We start from the raw sequence: 23,576 nt of genomic DNA on the forward strand, positions 1-23,576 counted from the left end.
TTAACGGTTCCTCACACGTGAACTACACCTAAACGTGTTGTCATGCAGCTATGTTAAAATCTAAAACCAGCTCCAAAGATTACAATGCTGTTCAAAAATGATCCTATAAGAGCTCACAGTGCCAAACATGGCAGCTAGCATTCATTGTACCCCAACATGCTGCTTTTGTTCCCTTCAGTGTGTCTGCGGTATTCCAGCACATGCTGCCATTTGTAATTTATTAATATTTTTCAGACTTGATTTTCAATATTTTATTGAGTGAGTTGTTGAACAAATTGTTTGTTGTCATGTTTGGGTAGTGGTGGATGCAGACCTCCCTCAGGCTCCTCAGCAGCTCGAACATCTCCAGAGTGTTCCTCATCCCTGGAAAAGGCGAGCAAACTGAGGGAACGTGTTGAGTCGTAACTGCGTCTGATGACGCGAAGGGGTCTTGGTACAAGTGGATTCTCACAGAGACAGTCGGTGGGAGTAGTGTGTGTCTGTGAGTGTATATGAGTGTATGTGCTGGGGGGGGGGGGGGGGGGGGGGGCATTATAATTGAATTGTGAATCAACTGGCAAGTCAGCCCCAAACACCGCCCCCTTCAGCTGTCGTCGAACTCCGGCTCTGAGCAATGCAACGCCCATAGCCAGAGACAGAGAGGAAGGGGTGAGTGTGAGAGAGAGAGAGTAAGAAAGAACGAGGAAAAGAGGGAGTGTGTACATGTACCGGAGAGAGAAAGATAAGTTAGGGCTAAAATAAACTGAAATTGTGTGTTTCCTTTTTTTTTTTTCCTTTTTCTTTTTTTAATTTTTGTAGAACGAGAGGAGAGCTTAAAACCAAGCCGGCCACTAGAATTAACCGGGGCTCCACAGGAGGAGAAGATTTTCCCCTTACATTGAGTTTTATTTGGAACTGTTAGAATAAAAGAGGGACGCGGCGGTGTTAAGTCCCACTGATCTGATGGTCATGACGGCAGCTGTCGATATGAAACCGACGTTAACAATCATAAAGACTGAAAAAACGGATGGTGAGTAACACAACTCTTCTGTGACAGCTAACACGAGACTAACAGTACTCCGCAATGTTTCCTTGTAACGTAACCAGATGGCTCATTGCGTGGATTTGCGTGATCGTTCTCGGTATTACAGTAGATGCGCCGAAAGGGACATAACGTCCTGAACGTGTTTCAGTGTGAAGACGCTGTTGGTTGCTCAATATTGGACAGCACGCAATACTTGAGAGAAATGCAGTCACGCCGGAGGCTCTACAGTCATGCAATAGCCTATAGAGCCAGTGTGTGTGTTACTTATTTTGACTGAATGAATCGGCCCCGACTGGTGTGCCGTTTATATGTATATAATTTACATTGTGATGTTTGTGAAACGAGGGCTATAATGAAAAAGTTCTTACATTTGTTGACATTGATCACAAAAGTAGACGTACTGTAGGCAAAATAAATGGTCACATGAACAAAAAAGGTTGCATTCATCCAGACATTGTTGTGACATTTCCAGTGTTTTGATATGCTTTCAAGCTGCTGACACACTATAAGACACACTGCATGTTTTAAAGTAATCATGTGAATTGTTTTTATTTTCTGATTTGCTTTTAACGTGCAGCCTCCTGTAAGTTCAGTTTTGTTTTGGACTTGTGCTGCTCAGATTGGCTCTTGATACATGCTTTGCAGCTCTGATGTACAAGTGATACCCCTCTGTTTCATCCTGCTTTGGTCTCACTGGGGATCTATCTCCATCTTCTCTCTCTTCTATCTAAGCGCCCATCTCTGACCCGATATCCAGTGCTACACTGGGAGAGCCAGGGCACTCTGCCCAGCCGGCATGGGAGACAGGCAGTAGTGCCTAATCACTCCCCTCCCCACCAGCCCCACTGTCTCCTCTACCTCCCCCTCCTCCACAGTGGTTGAAACTGACTTTCCAGAGGGAAGGAGAGGCAGGCTGAGGTGATGAATCTGCAGTGCTGAGGCTTGCCTCTCTGACCCCGCCGCCTGGAAGACTTGGCTTGCTCCAGGGGTAGTCCAGGGCACGTACAGGGAAGCCCACAACTGTGAGCTGTGTTTGTGTTTGGCTTTAAACTTTTGTGTGGTTTCACTTCTCACTTTTACACAGAGTGGTGTTATACATGGCGGCATGTTTGGATAATTTGCATTAAGCAGCTTTTTACATGAACTAATCCCCCTTGTGCTTTTGCAGCTCAGGTGGTGTTAGTACAGCAGCAAGCAACATTGATGCATCATGGAAATTTGATACTAATTGCACGTGTTGACCCACTAAGGGGCTGTGACTCACCACATTAACCACCTTCTCTTCACTACCTGCAGAGCATACATTCACACATACACATCTCACAAACTTCATAAAAAGTGCTGACAGCTGCAGTTAAATTGCCAAAGAGTAGCGCTATCTTGCAAAACGGTTTTGCAACGCTCGCCCCTGCTTACACTCACTCGGGTGCATTTGGGTCAAGCTGAGGCTGCCAAGGAGCAGTTCGCAACTTCACACAAACACATCTTTTCTCCACGACTCTCTCTCTCTCTCTCTCTCTCTCTCTCTCTCTCTCTCACACACACACACACACACACACACACACACCTACACACACACACACACACACACACACACACACACACACACACACACACACACACTGTTCTGTTCTCTCCTTGGTATTCCCATGCTTACGAGATAAGTGCAAAGTCCAAGGCTGTTCCTGATCCTAAAGAGACAAAACAGTGATGTTCTGTATTGCAGGCATGTCAAGGAGCATGGCAGCCTCTTTGCTTATAACTTGCTGAAGAGATAAGTGCTGCACACAAAGCCAGAATGCATTTGTTGTTTTGCAGCCGTCCCACTGGACGAGGCTGCTTGCCTTTTCACGGCAATATGAGATCTACAGATGCTGTCTTTTCTTTTTCTTTTCTTCTCCAAACACCTACAACCTCATACTGTACATACATATACCCCCCACTAGCAGGCTCAAGTGGCTTCCGACCCACCTTACTATATTGTTTGTTTTTCCTTGTGACAGAAGTGCAGCTAATGTCAGTTTAACCGAGGCCTATCCTCCCTGGCTCCAGTGGAGGTAATTCCTTTTAAAGTGCTCACACACTGCCAGGGTCAGAGGTGCATCCAAACAAGGCATCTAAAGTTCCGCAAAGCTTTCATTCCTCTGCTCAGCTATAGCACGCAGTTCCTGACAGAGCACAGTTACTTCAGTGCAACACAGATCATGCTAGCTTATTATCGAAAGCATCATGTAACCATAACAAAACTGTCAGCTCTGCAGAGGCAGGTTTTAAAGATGAGGAGGGCATGACTTCAGGGTGAAGGTGTTGGATTGTGAAATTATAGACATGAAAGCACAAGCACCTGATGTTGCTGAAGTTCATGTGAAGTCTTAAAGTGTACTCCAGTGACATTGTTCTGTGGTTATCCGAGCAAACAGAGTTGCCAGTCATTTACAGCACATGGAGTTATCTGTTGTAGACCTGAGTGAGTCGTCCCCCTCTTACTTTGCTTCTCCGTTCGTCAGGGTCAGGGTTCAGCGACTGACAGGAATGCTTGTGCCCTGCTGGGTGGCATGCATGGAGGCATAGAAGGAGCATGAGTGGGAGGCCCGCTTTTATCTGATCAAAACGCTCTTGTTTGTTATAACTGGCATGCCTGATGCTTCTGCTGTGAACCCTTATAAGGCATCCCGCTCCACGCCCGACCACATACAGTATGCACACACAAGCACACACAGGCCATGCCACACAAATGACTCTTAGAACGGCTTCGCTGACTTTCTTTTCCAGGGTGCCTCCCATGTTGGTGTGGTGTGGAGAGGGGTAGCTTGTGTTAGAATAGAAGGTGTTACATAAGCTTCAGGTTTTTGCTTCGGTGTGTTTGTGTCAGCACTCCTTCAGTAGCACAGTGTAATGTATGCCAATGTTTGAGTGTGCGTGGCTGCCTGGCAGCTGTGCAAACACTGTTTGGGTGATCCAGTCTCCTCTTGATGTGGTCTGTCAATGAATCGGGCCAAACTGAGCAAACCAGTCCGTTTTCCATTTGATGTGTCAAAATGGGGATGATATGGGCCAAAAATTTGATTAGTCAGTCCAGAGTTCAGGGCATCACCCATATGTCATTGAATAGTGTCTGACCAGGCCATGCTTGTGCCTAGAGGGCAACAGATACCAGCCTCCTCAATGGGCCTCCCTGTGTTGGTCAGACTTGTCAACAGACTGGGCATATACTCGTGAAGTAGCTGTCTGTGAGTTTCCACAATGACCTTGTCTTTTTTTCTTCCCTGAGCTGCTCAGTGATGCCACTGTGTTACATCAAATGGGTTATCCCCCATTCAGTCGGCGTTTCATTCATTACTCCTTCAGCCAGTCATCTGCTGCGCTGCCCATATAAACATAAAACCATTATACTGCGTGGTCCTATCACAGCACTTCCCTGGTGACTACACGCCTTAATCTTTACTTATAAAGCTTAGTCACAAAGTAAGGCGTGTTAGCACCAGATACAGCAGTCTGCTAAATAGTAAGCATATGGTGGGGAGGGGGGGGGGGGGGCATCCAAGGTGTGGTTGATATGATGCTAGTGAATAGTCTTCGCTATGCTAGAAGAATTAATGAGAGATCAAAATACAATGTCCTCAACAGCATCTTGCTTTACTCACATTCCACAAAAAGCCAACAACCAAAACAAATGAAAACATGTTCTTGGCAGGAGAAATAAAGCATTGACAAGCTTTTTTTTATAACATACAACTCTTTTCAATCATTCACCACCCACACACACAATTCCTCCTCTTGTGTTCCTCCCCCTCCTTTCCCTTTCTTCCTCTGTTTCCAGTGTCTTTCTGTTGGCCACATGAGTTTCTTTCATGACGCCTTGATGTGGTGTATAGTGAGTTCCTGGTGAGTGCACTTTGTCCCATCCCCAGTCATTCCTTGCTTGTAATCCCTGAGTCATGGCACTAGACGCCTGCTGCACCACACGCCACTGGCTGTCCGACGCTGTGCGTCTGTTTGGCTCACTTACTGGCTTTTGCTACCACAGGCCTCTCCCCTCCCTGTATTACCAGTCTGGCCATGAACCCTAACCGGCCTGACACTGCCCCAAAATGGCTCCACAGCCGCCCACTCATCTCAACATCGTCCTGAGCGCTTTGTAACTTTTTTTGTCCGCTTGCTCCGTTGCTGTTTCGTTTTTATGGTTCCACATTTAGCAGCTCAGTTTCTTATAATGGAATGGAAACTGGGCTAGTTTAGAAACGTGCCTGCTCTGAGAATCAGTCCGCTGTCCTGAAAGGCAGCGGGTCTTTTCCACCAAAGATGTTCTGTCCTTGAAAGGGCCATGTCACTCATTTTGTGCACTGTATGTTCCAGATTTTCTTCCCTTGTTTTCGCTTTTGTCTGCGTTTGCTGCACACCACCTGTTTGTGGAGTCAACACGCATTGCATGCTGCTTTTGTAATCAGGTGAACAAATGGGGCACAGCCACAGACTTCATGTGTATCAGACCTACAGCAGTTATAGTTGTATTGATTGACTGGCCTGCCAAGGCAAAGAATGATAAAGAAGGGTGTGCTTGCGTGGGTGGCTGGCTCTGCTGTGTAGGTGCGACTCTGTGGCGCTCATGATGAGTTTTGCCTCAGCGGTGCAGTGAAATGGGAGGCACATGTGTGTTCTGGCAGCCATGGAGGAGGTTGGGGAACGGGACTCAGTGGAAGTTTTTAGGCCGCCGCTGGAGTTTAGCTAGGCGAGTAAAAGCAGCAGGGTTCCTTTGTTTGCCTATCCCGACCTGCCTTGTATCTATTTTTTTTCAGACATGGGTTGTCATCATGTTGGTGAAACATGATCTTTTGATGAAGTGATTTTCCGATACATCCTCATTAGAGATGCTCTGTTTGCTGCCTGAAACATGTGTTTGTTTTATGCATAGTTACAATTAACCATGACAAAGTCTGAGTCATTGAGCAGGAATTTTACAAGATATGGTCATTGCTTTCATCATAACCAGTCACATTGTCAATTGAAGCAGCACGATATCCCCTGAAGTCCAGTCATTCTTTGCTGGAATGAGTCACAGCCTATCTGCGTGCGTGTGTGAGTCTAAGAGAGAGAAATAGAAACAGAGAGAGGGAGATAGATAGAAGTGGTGAGCATGAGTTTACACATCTGCAATAATATGCGCATGTTCAGGAAATCACCTCCATCTCTTATTGCAAAACGCCGAGTTGTAACTTTCCAGTTATCAAATCACGGTTTACATCTTCTAATCAGCAGAGTCAGCCAAAGCTTCAAGCTTTTATATCGTCATGAAAAATAACGCGCATATCTTAAATAAGATAAAGGAAGAGAGATGTGGCCAGATGTTTGATGTTTTATGCTCCTATTAGCCATGGAGCCTACTCTGAGCTTAAAATAGAAGGGTAATTCATCATCTTGAGCTGAAACCATTTTGCCACTTGGACCACAAGTCATTTTTGGTCACATTAGAGGAAAACAAGAAAGCTGTGAGAAGCACATTAGTGATTGTAAAACAGAGGTGGAATGTGAGGCACGCAACATGAAAACACTGCGGTCTGGAGGGAATTTATTTATCAAGTATCCATCTGTCGCCCATAGCTTGCCTTCAAACAAGCAACAAGCTCTTATATATGAGTGATGTATAATTAGACCCAGCCACTACAACACTTATAGGCGTATATATTGCACAAAAGAAGCTGCAACCTATCCCATCGCTGTGTGCGAATGTGTGGCTGCGTACTGTCCCACAAAATTCACACTTTTATCAGGGACCTGGTTGTGGAATGTATCAGTTTGGACTAAAAATGGGGCAGGCACCATGTTTTGTGGAAAAAATGCAACACGGAGCGTAAACTGTTTGTCAGATATGTCGTGTGTTTGGTTTAACGCCTAAACAGTTCCCCCAGAGCATCCCCTGTCTGTTTACAACAGGGATGGAGCCTGGGAGGGCAGCGAGCCTGGATGCAGCTTGGCTTGCACCACCTGCACTCTCCAGTGCGGTGCTCGCTTGTCAGTTCCCTTTTCTTGCCACTATGTCTCCCACTGATGGATAAAACAAGACAGTCAGATCCTTTTGGACTAACTGGTGCTTTCATTGTAAATATTTAACATATGGAGGCCACGGAAAACCTTCACGTTGTGTGCATGAGTGCATATCAGGCTTTAGCTTGTTCCAGAATGATTGGTCTGCCTTCTCAAAGTAAAGCTTGTACCATGGACTGTTGTGAGAAGTACAGTACTGTTGCTCAACCTCCTAACAGCTGAGGCATGCCTAAAAAACAGGCCTTTTCACACTGTTAAGGATCACAGGGCAACAAAGCTCGTTGGCAGTTAAGTAAGCAACACAGAGCCAAATCCTGCTGAAAGTGCCCTGTCTCAGTTTCCCTCGTTCTTTTGGAAAGGAAAGACTTTCCATCAAGCTTTTAGCAAAAATATGTTTAGCGTCTGTTGGCAATGGCGCGTATCATTTCAAGCTCAGAGGTAATGTCATATCAAGCGCTGAGACTTAGGCATAAACAGTAGAGTTAATGCACTTTCACATCAGAAGCTAATATGATTGCAGAGATGGGGGGAGTGGAAGAAAGAAAGACAGCAAGGCAGCTATGGAGTATTAGTCTCACTTACAGTCTGCTTCAGTAGCCGGTATGTCTGTGGTGGTGATGATCCTGGACAACTCTAGTTACATGGCCAAAGACAGATGTCAGCAGTAGTGGCCTTGTCCCGCACAGCTGCTGTTCACCACCACAGGCTTGTGCTTCCAGAGGGCAGCCAGAATCCAGTGGTGAAGACCTAAGAATAAAACTAGTGTTTCAGCACATGATAGTGGGACAGTTCTGGACTGTGAATTGGATCTCTTTAGGTTTGCACTGTCCTGTGTTGCAGCAGGCTTGGGTTTAGGCCTGGTCTGGCTTCTTCACATCAGCTTGAGCCAGGCCTACACATCTATTCCTGGTCCTTGGCATTGAGATGGAAATCTAAACAGCGGAGTGGCTGTCTGAACAAGCAGCCCTCTCAAAACCAGACTGCCACCCCGTCCTCCTCCTCTCGCTCCACTACAGCCCTCAGCTACCACTTTATCACCCTGTAGCACTGAATGGGCCCCCTTCATGTTGGTTGGGTTTATGACCCTGCGTTCTGAGACCAGGGGTCCAGATATGGATCTCCATCAAAGGCTCTCTCAGATACCACTGTCACCTTTGGGCTGCTGTGGGCAGACTGGTCTGCCTTAAAGACACGATTATCAGCCCTTGGCAAGTAGCCAAGACCACTTCTCTTTTTCCCTGCAGCATGTCGTGACCCCGCTGACATATACCTGTGTGCATGCAGGGTTATTCAGGAAAGGTGCGAGGCCTTAGTGGTGGTTCTGAAATATTTGACCCTCACCTGAACCCACAACTCACCTCACTTCCCACAGGAAATGGCAACTTAGCCACAGGAAATTGACTCTTGTGCTGATGAAAAAAAAAACCCACCATACAGTCAGCTACAGAAGGCCATAGAGAGGGAGACATGGATTAAAACATACTTTGACGCTGATATAAACAAACGACTGTCTGACCGTAACGTATATCACCACTCAAAAGCCCAGCTTTGAATAGCCTTTTAGATGCCATTCTCATTTCTTATACCACAGCCGACTCTCTTTTCCACACAGCAACACACACCCACTCATTGGATAAGCTCTATAGGGCTATTTTTAGCTCTGTGACATGATAGAAAGCATATTGTCCCTTATTTGTTGGGTCTGGTTGCCTGCTCTGCTTGTATCGTTGCATCATTCTGTGTGGAGGCAGCAGTCCAGGCTTTTATGAATGAACTGAGTCTCCGCCAGAGGCTGGGAGATGGCACTGATCCCACTGTGATGTCACTCCAGAGACAATGAGAAGAGAGGGAGCTTTATGAGACCTCCCATTCATTCTTCCGTCTTTCTGTCTTGTTCTCTCCGCTGTGCCCACTCCCCGCTTCTCTTGTCCTGTGATGGGTTCATATTACAGGCTGGTGACTCATCCCCCCACTCCGCTCACCCACCCAAGATGCTCCCTTGCTATCTTCCCCAGCCCTATCCTGCCCTGCCCAGCCCTGCCTGTTCCAGCCCCACAGACTTTGGCCCCAGTCACAAAAATCCCAATTTCACGCCCACGCTCTGGCGCACAGGCGGAGTGGACTGCTAATTTAGTTCATGTGTGTGTATAGATATGCACTTGTATGTGTGTCAGTTTAACAGACCCGCCGTCTAAGGTTGGGCTGGGGCTCGGTCACAAGGGCAGGATAGTGAGTGTGTACAGTCAGTCAGTGAGAATCCCTGGAGGAAAATACCATCGTCACACTCAGCAGCCTGTCCATTACTCATCTCATGGTAAGAGGGGAGTGGCTAATCAATACCTTTTTACTGTACATCTAGACAGTCAGTCTCATTTTATCAGTCATTCTCAGAATAGATTGACTTATGATTCCTTCTACATCATTAGAAGAAACTGGTTTCATTTCTTACTTTTCACCTCAGACGCTCTTTTTACTCTCAGTCTTGTTAGTGAAATGCGAATACCATAATGTTGCCCGTGATTTACACCCACTCCCACATTTCGTGAGCTAAGTGGATGGGACTCATTTTGCGGACAGACCCACACCGTCTAATGTGGAAAGTGATGACTTGTGGATGCTCTAACTCTCAGTACGGACTGACCATTCTGTATCTAATGGGACTCGCAGGCATTGAAATCCTATCAGGACTTCATCATTTACTAGAGATTGTCTAGATCTGAGCTCGTCTCTCACTAATGGATGCGCACTGTACATTAGCTCTGCCGCAGATAACTTTCATATGGATCATTCACCACGGAGACTGCTCTATTATCATTGCACTTTTAGGTCTTTTATTTGCCGTTTAGGGTTGCTTTGTCTTCAGCTTCACATTTTTCAGATTTCAAATCAGTTCACAAAAATGCCACAAAGCATTTAATTGTGTACGATACACTTAAAAAAGTAAAATGCTTTGTTGAAAGTGCAATTTGTCTTTGTCACTGAACAGTCCAAAATTGCTGCAACACAACAAACAAAAATGCCACTTCAAGCTCATTTTAAACAGGGGGGAACAAGTCATTGAAAATAAAAACAAAAGAAATCACACAAATTGCAGTTCACATTTTAATTTGCTCTATAATCATGGTGCGCATATTTCTCTCTTCAGAGAGTCTAATGGTAGTTCTCATGCGCGATGGTGTTGAGTGTCTTTGATGGAGGATTTAGTGCTTAAGTGGGTTCAAGTCTGTGTAGGCAAATACAGGCTGGGGTTGGGTTGATAAAAGCGATGGAGAGGGAGGGGCGTAAACGGTTCGAAAGTGCAGACAAACTCCACTCGATCCAGCTTAAATAAACTGCCGCAGTTCGCCCCTCGCCTTCACATCAAAGCACAGACTGTCTGAGCCCCAGTCCCATCTCAGTTTGCAGCCGTTTGCAACATGCACGTTTTTGTACTACCAACACTGCTTAAAAGAAAAATGAGCTCAGCAGAGGCTCACACTGTCTTGCTGTCAGGGTTAACTTATACACAAAGACAGCTCGCTCAGGTCTTATTTTCACTGTGAAACTGCACAGTTTATTTTGGTGTGTGAGCTGTGTCTGACAATAGTTTAACTGAGGCCTTATGTGAGACTGTAAAACAGTGTTTATTCTCAGCTCTTCTGTCTTGACTTGAATGAATAAGTTTCTGTTTGTTCACAGTGTAACAGAGAGCAATATATTATTACAGGCCTAATTGAATCACATGAAGAAGCGAAGAGCTCTTGTCTGTCCTCTGTCATGGGCCCGTTGTGGGGTTTCTTTCTTTAGAGGGAGAAAAGAGAGGGAAAAAAAGAGCCAAAGACAGAAAAAAGAAAGTGGGAGACCTAATTTTACAAACAGCCAGACAGACATTGGTTACATGGGCGAAGTAGGGACAGCTGCTGTGCATTCCAGACGAGGTCGAGACGTCAGCGAGTGGCAAAAACAAGCATGAACTGTATGTTGCCCCAGTGCACTGCTGGCAGATGAAACCACCAGCGGGAGGAGATGCCAGGACATCTGGGTTCGACGAATGTTGGTGCTGCGAGAGGAGTGACACAACTTATCTTCATCACCACTTTGCCTTCAAGCCTTTGGTGATCTATTTTTCAATGATTAACAATGGAGAGGGACAACAGGGATGAGAAACGCTGCCAAAAGCAAAGCCCGATTGAACCCTTGGTAACCTGCTGAAGCCCCTAGATGCCCTGTGGTCTGTTGAAGCTTTGCACTTTACCCCACCCAGGTTGATTAGACAAGACCGGTCGACCATACTGCATTCGCTAACAGATCATGTCTGTCTTTGTTGTGTAAATGAGTGTGGGCGCTTTGTAGATTGGGTGATAAAGGCATGTCAGTTAATCAGAACTCTACAGAGCTGTTTTGTGCCTATTTACAAGTCATTTGTTCAGTTTTGGCCAGATTAGTCTTTAGCAGTCTGTTCTAATGTTAGTGGCCCGGGGGTCTTTCCCTTTCTCCCCTTGTCATCGCCCTTGCTTTCCCCCCCTCATGCCATACTTCTGCAGCTTGGTCAATCTAATTAGATGAGTGCGAGTCATCAGGCACTGTTTAAAGCCATCAAAGGGAGCTCTGTTCCACACAGGGTGCCCACTGGCTGTGAGCAGAGAACAGTAACCCTAGTGTGTGACTGAGACCATCAAGACAGCCCACCCCCAACTCTGCTAGCCACCCGCCAGCAGCCACGGTGACATCATCACCTCATCTCTCGACCCTTGACCTCTCAGAATGTTTGACCCCTTGCTTGGTCCGGTGACAGTAGACCCACTGTGTCGGGGCAACATGGTAGGAGGGCTAGAGGGGGTCATGGTGTCACTGATGGGCACCAGGCGCGGCTCTCCCACCCAGAATGTGCGGATAGGTTTGAGGTTTGTGTTTGTAGTATTTGCAAATAAACTTGTGTTTATTTTAATGCAGAGTGCCAGATGAGTGGGATTTACCTCAAGACAATGCCTGAAATGCCAGAAACTGGAGGCAATTGTTAAAAAGTGGTTGTAGGACATTTCCTGAACTCACCATGCGCTAAATTCTGTTTATAAACGACATAAAATAATTTCCACTTTCTGTTATTCAGCCTACTGAAACATGTGTATCTTTGTGCAAAAGTAGTCCACATGCTCAGTTTTTAAACACTTTAGATTAGACAGTGTGACAGCTCTTGTTTACATGGATCGGCTCTGATACGGAGACGGTGTCTGTCTAGACAAGATGTAATTGTTGAGCCATGCTGTTGATCACGGTCAAATACAACTGTGTTGATTTTGTTTGTCTGTGTGTGTGTGTGTGTGTGTGTGTGTGTGTGTGTGTGTGTGTGTGTGTGTGTGTGTGTGTGTGTGTGTGTGTGTGTCTGTGTGGGTATCTAACTGAACCACATTTACAAGTCTGTCTTTCCTGCCCTCTCCCCGTCTCAATTCAATTTTTCATTCAGTAAGCATTATCAGCATGAAATGCAGAATGCATTGTCATGGCTTGGATTGTCAATAATAATTAAAGCAATATATAATATTAGCCTATTACTAATTGTAATCCCAAACGGAATAGATATTGACATTACTCAAAATAATATCATAATCAATGGTCTTTGCATTTTGTGTTTGGCAGATCCGGAGTGTGGAGATGTCCCCCTGCTAACTCCAGGAAGTAAAGAGATGATGTCCCAGGCTCTGAAGGCCACCTTCAGTGGCTTCACAAAGGAACAGCAGCGGCTGGGTATTCCCAAAGGTAAGCTGCTTCTCTTCTTATAACACCTTAAACATTTTCATTGGGGAAACGAAATCTTATCAGTAAAGCATGAGCCCTCAAAACCACCTGGATTTGTCACATGCCAGGCACGCACAGTCGTCAGATCACTTCACATCACGGCTTTAGATCACTCAGTAAAGGCATCTCTTTGAAGGATTCCCTGAAAACCAGGAGACACCCAGTTATTCCAGCAGTGCCCTCACATTACATACTGTACATTTCACTCCAGGCAGACTGACTGACTGCAGCATCCAGAGAATGTAGACGCAGAGACAGACAGTAAAATAACGACTTAGCCTTCTAAATGGAGGCCGACCACAGAGCCTCTTCATGCTGTGTGGAAACAGCAGGACTCTCAGTGTGTGTCTATGTAATCATACTATATCTGCAAACCATGGTTTTGGCTTGTCATTACCGCTGCTGTTTACATCCACCGCTGCCTCCCCGTTTGTTGTTGATTGACTTGTTATGGGTAGATATATTTACCACAGAGGCGATTTGATAGTTGGCGGCATAACAAAAGATATTAGTTTTCGCACAGTGATAATACAGGCTGTGGTGCAGTGTTGTAGTGCTATAACTATAATCTGAATTGTCATAACAATCAGGGGTTGAGATGAATGTTTGAATGTATGTGATGTATGTGCGCCTCTGTCTGAATACATGTCAAGTTACTTTAACAAACTGCATAAATACTGCCTGTAAACAGTGAATGTAACAATCACGATCCTCCTCAGATCCCAGACAGTGGACAGAAAACCATGTGGCTGAGTGGCTAACGTGGACAGTAAATGAGTTCAGCCTGAAGAACGTTGACTTTGACAAGTTCTGTATGAACGGAGCCACCCTGTGTGCGATGGGGAAGGATCGCTTCCTGGACTTAGCGCCTGACTTTGTGGGTGACATCCTTTGGGAACATTTAGAGATGCTTCAGAAAGGTAAGACCACATTGTTCCGGAGACAAGTTACCATACTGATTTTCTGTTTGTTTATGGCATTTTTGTGAGTTATAAGATGGTTTTAAGACAGAGACTTTTTATCTCATGTGTTTGTGTATGTGAGAAAACCATGTGTCACAGAGGGTAATATCTCTGCTTGCACCAGTTTAAGACAATGTTGGCATTTGCTTTAGTAACAGGAGCCAAACGGGAAGACACTATTTAGCTCAGGTCATTAATTTTTGATAATGCTGGATGCAGTAACATGATACATGAAATCAATGACGAGGTCACTGACACTCATTCTCTATCTATTTTTCATGAAGAGGATACAAAGCATTACCCCATCAATGGACTGACCTCCAACTTCCAGGAATCACGTTATACCTCAGACTACTTTGTCAGTAAGTACTCGTCTCTCTCGTAGCCAGTCACTCTGTATAATAGCACAAGATACGTGCCTAAAATATGAATGGAAATGCTAAAGGAGTCGTTTAGTGTTGTGAATAAAAGATTAAGTGACCTTTCCCCATTGTACAAGATTAAAAAAAACTGATATAGATCCCAGCAAAAAACCTGTAGCTATAGGTTCAATCAATGTTTCTGCTTCAAATCTAGAAGATTCATCTTATGCATTCAGAGGGCTGTTTTGTTATGAACTATTCTCACACTATGGGAAGCAGTTCAGCACAAGACAGATAATGACTCCACTCTCCAAAGATTGATCTTCCTCTTCTGCTTTGCCCCTTGCTTTCCTTGCCTGCGTTCTATCTACACTCGGTTCCCTTTTGTGTCTCCAGGCTACGGTGTTGAGCATGCTCAGTGTGTCCCTCCTTCTGAATACTCAGAGCCCGGCTTCATCACAGAGTCCTACCAGACACTTCATCCCATCAGCTCAGAGGAATTGCTGACGCTTAAGTATGAGAGTGAATACCCTGCTGTCATCCTCCGGGACACGCCCCTCAACCCGCTACAGGGGGACTACTTCTCTGTCAAGCAGGAGGTGGTATCCCCTGACAACATGTGCGTGGGACGCCTCAGCAGAGGTGAGGGGTCACACACTAGATATGAGGCATATAGTAGAGATGTAAGCACAGCGTAGGTTTAGTACTGCAGTGAACAGTGTGCTGCATTTCTGTTGAAATTAACAGTTTGTTTGATAAATGTGTGCGTGTGTGAGTGCATGTGAATGTTTGTGTGGGTGTCTTGTGTGCGTGTGATTGTGCTGAAGCTACCAAAATCATGTCATGCCACATCAGTGTGCATGTATTAGAAGAAAAGCAGGCCCCGCTAGATGGTTTGTGGTTCAAGCATACCCGTCTTGTACACTCTAGACTGGGTCGGGGAAAAAAAGAAAACTCTATTGTTTTTGTCAGAGTGATACACGAACCAAAGCCACAACGTGTTCTCTTGCCGCCTGTCCTTTATGTAAAATAGCTCTAGTGGTGTAACCTTCAAGAATTTTTTTTTTCCTTTCCTCTACTCAACTTTCTGGGTAAGGAGATAGAGGTGTCATCCTCAGTTATCAAGCGTGGGGCTTTCTCATGAAACTGTTTGCTTTTCTGAATGCACCAGCGTGTTTTCTCTCCCAGTGATAGTTTACAGAGGAATTAGTAGCATGGTTTACATTTATAGCTATAAAGCCAGGATTTTCTCCTCACAAATCCCCAGCTGTATAAATGAATAGCATGTGCCATGTACACTATACAAGCCTCCCTCCCAGTGCTTTAAGCATTTGTCTGTAAGGTATGAGGTCCAATCCCCATGCATGACACATACCAAGCTTCTGAGCATTGTGCTCTCCCAACGTGGGAAAGAATTTTCTAGCACCACTGAGATCCACATGTGGCTTCAATTTCAGCTCTTGAAGATTTCTGCATCAATCGAGGTGCCGCATTATCTGTCACTTGATAATGACTCACCATTGAAAGACTCCTCTTATCTTTCCCAAGGTCAAAAATAGCAAGGCAATTTGCGTGATTGTCTTCCATTTAAAATCAAATCCAAATGGTGGTTGTGAAAGGGAAATGAGGTGTGAAATGGAATGAGACGTAGCACTGTACAAAACAATATAGCTCATTGAGAAGGAACATAAATTACCGGGAAGGTGTTGTGTATGTCACTCATAGAAATATTGCTCCTCCATCAAATGTTAGAGAACTTACAATAGCAATTAACATTCATGCATTGAAGCATCACAATGAAAAGTAGCTACACATCCATCAGTCAGACAGTCATACATAATATAAGTGTATATATAATAAGTCTTAATTTAAGAGTTTTTAAAATGTCATATGCTGAAATTTGCTCCTTTTGTAACAACTTTATTTCTCTCTCTCTTGCCATTTCCCTTGGTTCCTTCCTCACAGGTAAGCTCGGTGGCCAGGACTCCTTTGAGAGCATTGAGAGCTTTGAGAGCTGTGACCGATTGACCCAGTCATGGAGCAGCCAGTCTTCATTCAGCAGCCTTCAGCGGGTACCTTCATACGACAGCTTTGACTCAGAAGATTACCCCACTGCCTTGCATGGCCACAAGCCCAAGGGCACTTTCAAAGACTATGTGAGGGAACGCTCAGACCTCAGCAAGGATAAACCCGTCATCCCAGCAGCGGCACTGGCTGGATACACAGGTAAGATGTCTAGAGGACATAGTTTATAGACCCTTTTCACGGCAGACGTTTTTAAAATGTCATGGCAGGGAAAGCACAGGGTAACCAATACCTGCGTCATAGCTCTGTTCAATTCAGGTGTGTCATTAAGCTAGCCGGCATGCACAGTCCCAGGGCCTTGATACTGGTACACCTTAAAGGGATCCATGCATTATTAACTTTAATATTATATAATTCTATTATATAATATTAACTTGAATACATTAAAATGTATTATTATTAAAAGTTACTGAATGTTGTGGAACTATATGGTTCATGTGTTTACTATATTATTATTATTATAAATAATATGCAAGTGAGCCCAAACATGGTAAGAGACACAGTTAATACTAATGATAATAATGATAATAGTGTTTATGATATTCATGATATAAATACCATTTTCACGTCTGCATGCTATCAGTTCAGAGTCTTAAAGATCCTGTTTGTTGGCATTTACATCATGAAAAAACTTCCGTGACTACACAATTAATTTACCAATAAGTGAAAAAAGGAAAAAGCTCAGGTGAGACTTTAACAAGTCCTTTTCACAGAATGCAACTGTGCACATAAAACCAGATGCACACTTGTATTTGCATGCTCTTTTTTTTTGTATTTTGTATTGAATATTCTCAAAAGCTGCAGAATGTAGTTCCTGCCACCAGTTCTACAGGGAATAAAATTCAGTGCAGCTGTAAACAAACTTGTTGATGCTCTGCAAAAGCCCCAGATGTGGGGGTGCCTTAATGTACTGCTTTTAGACCAAAAGAAAAAAAAAAACAAAAAAAAAAAACCCAACACCTTTTACCCTGACAGCCCGAGTCATGCACATTACAGGAAACAGAATAGATTTCACTCGTACCTTCTTCTTCTTTCTCTCTCTCTCTGTCTCTTGCACTCTTTTGTTGTGTCTTCACTTCTCTTCACTTCTTGTTATCTGCAGCCCGCATCTCAACCTATTTTTCCAGGTCGTCCTAGCAACGCTGGTGAAATATAGACTTTATGCCTGCCCCTGCATATAACACAAGTGTAGAATTATCTCCTCATCTCACGAGGCATCTTCATACTCGTGCATGCTTAAAGAGCTGGTTTATATATGTTCTCCAGGTTCAGTAAGATGTGGAGATATCTGCAAACTCTTCTAAAGCAAATGCACTATTTTATCACCTGTCATGGTTTTTGGTCACGAAAAGGTGCATGAAAAAACTCCCACTGTTACTACTTTTAAGAGTTCACCAGAATTTGCATGTTAACATGAAGCCATAAACACTGCTGCTATAATTATGTGAGCCTAGCGACAACAAATGAAACTATTCTTGTATTCTACAAACTGCCTCTTAATGTTAAATTTTGTATTAACACACTGAAAATGATACTTTCCAAATCATGTGCTGCCGAAGAAAATACATATTAAACCTTTGCAGTCATGAGTAGAGGGTTTAGTTCCCGTCGAGTCTGTATGACACACACTGCTGTTTAAAATCTGCATCGTAAGAAGCGATGAACAACTCCAGTGCGGACACTGAATCGCCTCTTAACGCTAAAATGTTTGGGACTTTTTCATCAGTGTTTAAATAGAGTCACAAGGCTGCAAGTTTGGCAGCATTGGAAAAGGGGAAATCCAAGCAAATTCGCAACATCATTCACAATGCATACATCAGATATCAGCAGACTGCCCCACAGTTGGTATGCACATCTTAATTGGTCATCTGTATGAGTATTAGTTCAAAAGCCGCTTGTACAACAATGAGTCATTCATCGGTAATGACGCTGGAAAGATGTCGTAATGTACATATAATCAAATGATGAGGAGTCAAGGCAGTCTGAAAGCCCCTCTAGTACCCATTAGAGGCTGTATTGCTGCCCGCACCCCATTTGAGAAACTAAAAATAAATAGATAAAAATAAATACTATGCATAAACCGATACAGTCAGATTTAGATAGGATTAACATTCTGGATGAAACGTCTCAGATTAACGTAAATTTGAGTTTGATGCAGGATTTTCTAAACAAGCTATGACAACGTCTACCTTTTTTCTGAAATTTGCTTTTGCCCTAAGCTTGTGGAAATGCCCTCACAGCTTTCAGTTTTTTCAATCTTGTCGTCTTACATGTCTCAGTTGTTATGGTAGGATAGTTGTTACAGACTCCAAACAGCTCGTGTGTGAAAGCCTGGTGAGTGTTTGCTGCCTAATGCATAGTAATGTATTCTCAGTGAGGAGAATGTACTTCCTCTGAGCTTTTACACAATGGGAAAACAGCAAGATGGAAAAAGAAATCATGCTGAAGTACCCCAATTTTCCTGAAAGGCAAAAGTGGCAAGCAGCCTGCTCTGGTCCTAGCTGTTATTAGGCGCAGCGTAAAGGTTGAGTGCAGTCCTTCAGAGAGGGAAGCTTTTTCTGAGTGTACGTGTGTGTGCGTGCCCATGTGCATATGTGTGTGGGTGGATGAAGAAATAGAGGAAAAAAGGGAGAGCGAGCGAGCGAGTGTGAGAGAGAGAAACCTCAACCCAAAAAAAAAATCAAACCTCAAAATAAAGACACAGGTTTTTTGTTAAATTCCAGATCGATGTTTATGACAGCTTGCTCTGCTTGGTTTCCTGTCCCAGTCACGTGGTGACAGGTGACACTTGCAGCGAGGACAGGGAGCCTGATAAGGCTGCAGAGAGATAAGTGAAGCTCCAGTTGTCATCTCTCTAGTTTCCTGTGACAATTTGCCATTCACACCTCTGTCTCCAGTAACATCAGGCAGGCCTATAACGCAGTGAACTCTTAATCTTCTCTCTCCTCTGTCTTGCTTCTTCAGTCATTTATCAAGTTAAAACATTATGTATCATCTGGTTCTACCTTTTATAAATGTGAGAATCATGATTCAAATACCTTTTTGAAAAATCTAGAAATGAATCCTCAGCTGCAGCCACAGTCACCCCCCAGCTGTCTTGCTATAGCTGCATATGCTCAAGACCCATTTGACGTGCCATGGGTCAGATACTGTGAATGTGAGCCCCCACTCCACCCTCCCTTTAGCCACACTGTATGGTTTTTCAATGAGGCCCATTGTGCATGCAGACTTGTAACGTATTTTTGGAAACTTCTTTTTTTTTTTTTGTCAAAGGGTCGCCTACATTCTGGCGTGAAAGCACAGGGGGCTGGTGAACGGCCACTGTATCACCCTTATGTGGGCTTGCAGTTACAGTAGCAGACCTTTGGAATGCGAGTCAAAGCTTTCTGTCTGAAAGAGACCCAGTGTCGTGCTGCTGCTTATTTTCCAAAGTCGTGGCGGCTGTTGTCATGCACCTTCTCCAATCCTAGCAGGAGCAAAGAGGGCTTGCAAGCAGCATTTTCAGCGTTCAGCCCACATGTCTGTTTCCTTGAACGCTTTTGTTTGTGTTGTATAAGGGCACATTTGGTTTTCTGAGGCACTCGAGAGGGGTGACTTTTGCTCGGCTTCAGTTTTGCTGAGGCGGTGTGCTGCATAGGCAGGTGTGATTTCTACATGCGAACCTCAAAAGTGGGTGGGTTCGAGTATGAGCCGAAAAAACCACAAGATCAAAGTGTACTGCAGTGAATCTAGTTCAGAGACGAGGCCTGCCTTTTCTTTTTGGGTTGTCTTTGTTCTGCTTTCCCTCCCTTTTTTTCCACAAGATGTATAAAGTTTTAACAGGTTATTGTATTACTCTTCATTTCTGAAAAAATGCAATCCATTATAACATTACAGATGACATAGCAACCACTCTGTCCCACACACACACAGTCTGGATTGAAGTCCCTAAGATGTGTTGCTGAAGCCCAAAGGCAGCCCCTCTTATTTTAAACTAGTGATTTCATCAGCATGGAACTCATGGAGACACAGGCTCTGGATTCACGTATTGCACAGGGCAACAAGCAGACAAGGGAATACATGATGAATGGGACTGTTGTACGTATGAGGACATTTGGTTCCACTGCTGTACTTCAGTCTGGCCCAGATTAGAAGGTTTACTTTGTCCCTTTTCAGACATAAGTGAATAATTGGCATGCATATTTAACACTTCCATACATAGCAAAAGTCTTCTCTCTCTCGAGACACTAAATTTTCCTCCTTTTGACCTGGATTGTATTTCTTTCACTTTTCAAGGACTTTCAATCTCTTATCATTGCAGTGCATTAACAATATATAGATTTTGTTTAGTTTTATGCTATGTGTCTTCCTCTTCCTAAACATGTGTTTTAGCAGTGTTGGGTTTCATTTAGGCTCAACATAAAATAGATGTATTAATATATACATACAGCACTTAGGAACATTGAACTAATAATAGTAACAATAACAAGACCAAAGAATTTGTGTCTGTGACCTCACACTTATTAAATTGAATCCATGCAGTGTCACATCAACAACAATGTGTCTTCTCAGTGTAAATAGCTTTAGCTAAACGCACACCTTTTCGCCCATCTGTTCTGCAGGCAGCGGCCCCATCCAGCTGTGGCAGTTTCTTCTGGAGCTGCTGACCGACAAGTCTTGCCAGTCCTTCATCAGCTGGACAGGCGACGGCTGGGAGTTCAAGCTGTCTGACCCAGATGAGGTGAGAGGTCTTGACCCCGCTGGTCGCTGGGACTCGTGCTGGGAGGTCCTAAGTAGTTAGCCAGATGAACAAGATGTCTTCTGACTTTGTTAAAAACATTTGCATGCCTTGTTTGACTCCATCAATCTTTTTGGAAGGGTCAGCTTTGCTGGTTTTGCATGAGTAGTGTTTTATTTCAAAATGTGGATGATTGCATTCTCAGATGACGATGAGATTTAAAAAAGAAATGTGGCTTTGATTTGAAATTGACTTCATTTGTTATGTACGACCCCCCCAGTCCCCAAGAAGTTGGGACGCAGTGTAAAGTTTAATAAATACAGAATGCAGACATTTGCATTTGCAAACAGTCTCACAAAGTCCTCCTGAGCCCGTGTCGAAACATCCAAGGCATATTTCTAAGTGTCTATGAATCATCTTGACAGACTCATTCCCTGCGCTGTTTTAGGTTGCTCGGAGGTGGGGCAAGAGGAAAAACAAGCCGAAGATGAACTATGAGAAGTTGAGCCGTGGCCTACGCTACTACTATGACAAGAATATCATCCACAAGACATCAGGGAAACGCTACGTCTACCGCTTTGTCTGTGACTTAAAAAGCCTGCTGGGGTACACTCCGGAGGAGCTCCATGCCATGTTGGACGTAAAGCCCGATACAGACGAGTGAAAGCATAGAAGAAGAAGGAAGTGAAGACAAAAGTTAAGGAGCCGCATGCACTGTGGCTCATAAAGTGGTCTTAACTGTTTGATAGAGTCAGTAAACCGTTTTTTTTTTGGGGACCAAAATGTTTTTGATGACTAATTATGGTCTTTGTCACCTTCGAGCTCCTGTCTCTCAGAACACATTTCAAAATGAAGACACAAGCCAAAAGCCTGTATTCTTACCCTGTTGCATTTGAGGTGTGTGTGTGTGTGTGTGTGTGTGTGTGTGTGTGTGTGTGTGTGTGTGTGTGTGTGTGTGTGTGTGTGTGTGTGTGTGTGTGTGTGTGTGTGTGTGTGTGAGAGAGAGAGAGAGAGAGAGACAGAGCGTTATTTAGCAGCTCAAGGCAGATGGAGCACTATAAAGTTCAGCTTCCGTTCTGCCTAAGTAGCACAGCGGGGAGACAAGAGGACCAAGACAGACAGTCTGAAAGAACCGAGAAAAGGAGCAAACTAAAACTGATTCATTTCGTTGATGTGGTAAACAGATAGCGGGTGGAAAGTTCCCACTGAGAAAAAAAAGCGGTTGCCAAAATGTAGAAGCTGAACTAAGGAAGGTATAATGTCATATTTACATACACGCTCATTGTTTCTCTTTGGCAAAGAGAGAGTTTTCAGCTCGGACCAAAAAGTGTTGTTTCTGATTTTTTCGAGAAGCGTATGCTTGTGCCAGTATTATACGTATTGTTGATGTTCAGAACACCCAATGTAAAACCCACCAGGCATATATTGGAAATACTATTTTTTCTTATGTCGTCGTCAATGAAGGTATCATAGTGGAACCAAACATTAGTTGCCAAGTTGAACCATTCTGTTCTCCAGCAGCCATTAACTGAAATTTGCAGATTCGTTATCAGACAACACTATAGACGCCGGCCCTGTGTGTTGGAGGGTGTGAGGACCTGGTGAGGTTACTCATACCAAGAGTGTCTGATAGACAGACAACTGAAAGTAGCCGTTGCTTTTGAAACTGACGCTTTCACCTTTACGTACATGTTTGCCACCTTGTTAGAGACGCATATTGTGACTGAAACTTATGCATTTTTGCATATACCACCAGTATTAGCAAACTGTAGACAATCTTATGTGGGGAAATTCAGGAGTCTTTGGTAAGAAGAGTTGTTTAATGTGCAGATTAGATGCATCATTTGTCAGTTCACTGTCCATGTTCGTGTTGCTTTAGAAGTGTTTGAATAGTCTCGTCCGTCCGTCCATCTGTCTGTATGTCTATACAATAAAATCACAAGTGAAATAGTTGAGGGGGTGATTTTACAAAATCCTAAGAATGTCAGATTTCCTTTCTTTTGTTATGCAGTACATTTTGGGTATAAGGAAGCGGATGCAGCATGGAGTGAAGGTACAGTGGAGGAAAAAGGGACAGGCAATAGAAAATTGTTGATTAGAGTGTTTTGGAAGTTGTATGGGATAGATGAAGGTGACTGAAAAGAATCAGTGGATCCTGCAGGTGATAATCACTCGTGAGGTCTGAGAGAAATGATGCAAGCTTGCACTGCTTGGAGGTTTGCATTACATGGGCTGTGTACTCAATACTGGCAGGCATTTTGTATTCCATTTTCAGCTCTGTGTGTTACTCGTCTATGAGCAAAATAATATTCAGTCCATAGTAAGTAACTCGTGTATGATTCCACCCATATTTGTGCCGTTTGCTCAGAAGACACCCAAGGTTCACTGGTTATGTTTGAGCACATTGGCAGCAGTTTCCTCCCTACAGAGGGAACACTGGCTGTACACTGGCCTTATGGGAAATGCCAAAGTGGAATATCATCTTAGAATGTAATGTTATTGTTTACAGTGGCTGAATGTTACCCATATGGATGAAAATAGCTTTTGAGATGTCTATTTGTACAGATTGTATTTCATAATGCTTTATTGAGACCCAGATTACACAAATA

The 23,576-nt window shown here is 44.0% G+C and overlaps 1 protein-coding gene across 2 annotated transcripts; it reads left to right on the forward strand.

Moving 5' to 3' along the window:
• The first annotated feature begins 649 nt into the window (after window positions 1-649).
• On the forward strand, window positions 650-21,916 carry ets1 (v-ets avian erythroblastosis virus E26 oncogene homolog 1). Of its 2 annotated transcripts, none has more exons than XM_070970898.1 (8): window positions 650-1,009; window positions 12,683-12,802; window positions 13,561-13,761; window positions 14,088-14,165; window positions 14,562-14,807; window positions 16,131-16,391; window positions 20,852-20,970; window positions 21,416-21,916. In XM_070970898.1, exons 1-8 carry the CDS (start codon window positions 943-945, stop codon window positions 21,629-21,631), a joined length of 1,308 nt encoding a protein of 435 aa, XP_070826999.1. In that variant the 5' UTR covers window positions 650-942; the 3' UTR covers window positions 21,632-21,916. The 2 variants fall into 2 exon arrangements, with proteins under 2 accessions (XP_070826999.1, XP_070827000.1); XM_070970899.1 differs by having other exon boundaries at window positions 14,610-14,807.
• Window positions 21,917-23,576: the final 1,660 nt, after the last annotated feature.

This window comes from Chaetodon trifascialis, chromosome 9 (assembly GCF_039877785.1).
Source record: "Chaetodon trifascialis isolate fChaTrf1 chromosome 9, fChaTrf1.hap1, whole genome shotgun sequence".
Classification (NCBI taxonomy): Eukaryota; Metazoa; Chordata; class Actinopteri; order Chaetodontiformes; family Chaetodontidae; genus Chaetodon; species Chaetodon trifascialis.